The sequence below is a fragment of the Entelurus aequoreus genome, unplaced genomic scaffold (genome assembly GCF_033978785.1).
Source record: "Entelurus aequoreus isolate RoL-2023_Sb unplaced genomic scaffold, RoL_Eaeq_v1.1 HiC_scaffold_143, whole genome shotgun sequence".
Taxonomy (NCBI): domain Eukaryota; kingdom Metazoa; phylum Chordata; class Actinopteri; order Syngnathiformes; family Syngnathidae; genus Entelurus; species Entelurus aequoreus.
Genome location: NW_026908073.1, coordinates 42,296 through 45,047, shown reverse-complemented (window position 1 = coordinate 45,047; position 2,752 = coordinate 42,296). Strand labels below are relative to the sequence as shown.

Sequence of the window (2,752 nt, the reverse complement as noted above, 5' to 3'; positions counted from 1 at the left end):
GGCGTATTGTCCTTGCAGAGCAGTTCAAAGGCGGCCTTGTATTCTTCCGGGCTTATCCCTTTCTGGGCCATATAGCCTCCTGCGGCATCAAAGTAAGCAATGTAAGTAAGTAAGGTAAGTAAGATACATTATACATTACTTACTTTGCTGATACCAATGTGGATGCACCAGTACAACACGATACAGGAGAATTGATAAATCGAGCCTGCTGCATACCTGTTAATAATATGCAGTGGTATTAGAGGATGTCATATAGTAGTAAATGCTATTTAGTAATCTTAAATAATATATAGGATTTTCTAGAGTTATTTAGTACCTCTATAGAGTACTAAGTAACTCTTTAAACCACTTGATATTCCAATGTAATTCTAAAAAGTGTTTAAAATTACACGGCGTCATGGTACGTTTTATTGATCAAGAGCCGCTTAATGTAACCATAAGGAAAGAAAACAGTGACTGCGACAACGGTTATCGTGGATGAGGGAAGTAGCCAGATTAAATGTGTATGGGTTGGAGAGGATGGTTCGATCCAGCTGAAGATGATCAAATCCCGTGGGCAATACGGATCAATGGATACACATGACGGCGGGGTATCCGATCATGTCTATGAAGTGGATGGCCGTGACATCACCATCGGTGACAAGGTCGAAGATCCCATCATCACCACCAGTGACCATTACCAGACCAGTGACATCAATCGGGCACTGGTCCATGAGGTTCTGAGACTGGCCGGTTTTGGTGGCAAAAAAGTAGATCTGATTGTCACCTTGCCGGTCGAGACTTTCTTTCGAGCCAGTAAACGCGAGGAAAAGAAAGCCCATATCCTGAAACCCGTTACCCACGCCAATAACCAGCCTCTAGCCATCATTGAACGAGTGCGTGTAGCACCTGAAGCCGTACCGGTGCTGGATGCCATCTGTCTGGATAATAAAGGTCAGGCTATACCAGAATTTCAGGACATCCAGAAAGTTATGATCGTGGACATCGGCGGCACCACTACCGATATATCCATCGTCAACTTCGAGAACGATGTGGAAGCACGTAAATCCGTGTCGATTGGTGTGTTCAATATTGCCAGCCAGTTAAAAGATCTGATTCAGAATGATCCCAATATTAACGCCCGAAACCCGAACGACAACACTATTGACCTGACCCTGAGAAGCGGAAATTTCCGCAAGGATACCGACGTAAGCCATCACATAGATCACGCGTGTAACCAGATTACCGGTAAACTGCTGGCCGCGATGAATGCTCTTTACAGCGACCCGGATGATCTGGACTACGTAGTGTACGTTGGCGGCGGTGCCTACCTGCTGGCCAGCAAACTGAGCAAGCAGTACGGAGGCAATACCCTGTCTTTTGAAAATCCGGAATACGCCGTTGCCCTTGGTTTGCTGCGTAATGAACTTAACCAGACCGAAACAGCATGAGTATGCAGCAATTCAAAAAAACCATCAGTCTCGATGTCGAACCAGGCACTGTGAGTGAACGCATCGTTGAGTCATTGCCCACGTCAGGAAGACGTGGCAAGGCCATGCAGTTAATGCGCGAATGGCTGAGCGCCGGCAAGCTGCTGGACGAGTGTGGTGACGGCATTATGCAGTACCTGATTTCCATCGATAAACACGGCATGAATCAGAAAGAAATGGTAGCCAGCCTGACTACTTACCTGCAGCGTATTGGAACCGACATTCACGTACCTGCAAGTGATCAGAAAGCAGTGGCAAGGCCAGAAAAGGAAGAAGTCAAACAGGAACTATCAGCTATACCAAACAAAACCCGCCGGTCACTGGCCGCTGAATAAAAAAACCCCGGCTGCTGACTGCTCGGAAGCCGGGGGTTTCTCTTTTACCCATATCCAGGGGATAGCAGCCGCTACAGTGCATCCCTCTGAGCCATCATTATACCCGCTGCATGACAAACTGAAAATAACGGCTAGGATGAATCCTGACGCAAAAACAGTACAGCTGAAAAACAACCATAGTATTAAAAGGATCTTGGATCAGAACAATGATGGGTGTCGAAATTCCTGTTATTTATCCAGAGGTTCAATATGCTGCAACCAAAATTCAGCAATGAGGATGTACAAGAAGCTGCCCTGGCACTGATGGCACCAGGGAAAGAAAAAAAAACAAAACGCCCTGCTGACCTGGTCGCAGAACGTAAACAGTTCCAGAGCGAAGTTTCTAATGCTCTCAGCCATAAACATCGTGCCAAAGCCATCTACCGGCAAATGGATTACGAACTGTTAAAATGGACGAGGGAAATGGTGGACGACATCATTACTGAAAAAGAGAAAGTCATTGAGGCATACAGAAAGAAAGAACAGAACCGGCAGAAAGTCATCGACCAGCTGAACCTGTTGCTTCAGGAAAACGACTTTACCCTTCATGAACTTTACCCGAACAGCAGTTTTGAAGAACCCAAAAAAAGAGGTCCTTACAAAAAATCAGCGGTTACTGAATCCGAATCCGAATCCGAAACATCAAAACGTATTCTGACGTATAAATTCAAATGTCACATATTCGACCGTGACTACTACTGGGCTGGCAGTGGTTACATCCCAACCCCCTTCCGATGCCACCTGGCCAAGGGCCACATTATCGATAGCTGCTACCTGCCAGAAGACCAGTGGCTTAAAACCACAAAAAGGACAAGCCAGGTAATACCACCTGAATTTAAGAAAACCGCTGACAAGCTGATTAATGAAGCCAATAAAAAAGGAATCGCAAAAACAAGAAAGGATCTGCAG

General features: G+C 45.8%; 1 protein-coding gene across 1 annotated transcript; it reads left to right on the top strand.

Annotated features, from left to right (window-relative positions):
• Positions 1-569: 569 nt before the first annotated feature.
• Positions 570-1,430, top strand: LOC133645468 (plasmid segregation protein ParM-like). The gene has a single exon (XM_062040307.1). The coding sequence runs from the start codon at positions 570-572 to the stop codon at positions 1,428-1,430; it is 861 nt and encodes a 286-aa protein (XP_061896291.1).
• The last annotated feature ends 1,322 nt before the right edge of the window (positions 1,431-2,752 follow it).

What these genes read in the sequence shown, in the direction of transcription:
- LOC133645468 (XM_062040307.1), top strand. Translation starts at nt 570, where the DNA reads ATGGATACACATGACGGCGGGGTATCCGATCATGTCTATGAAGTGGAT.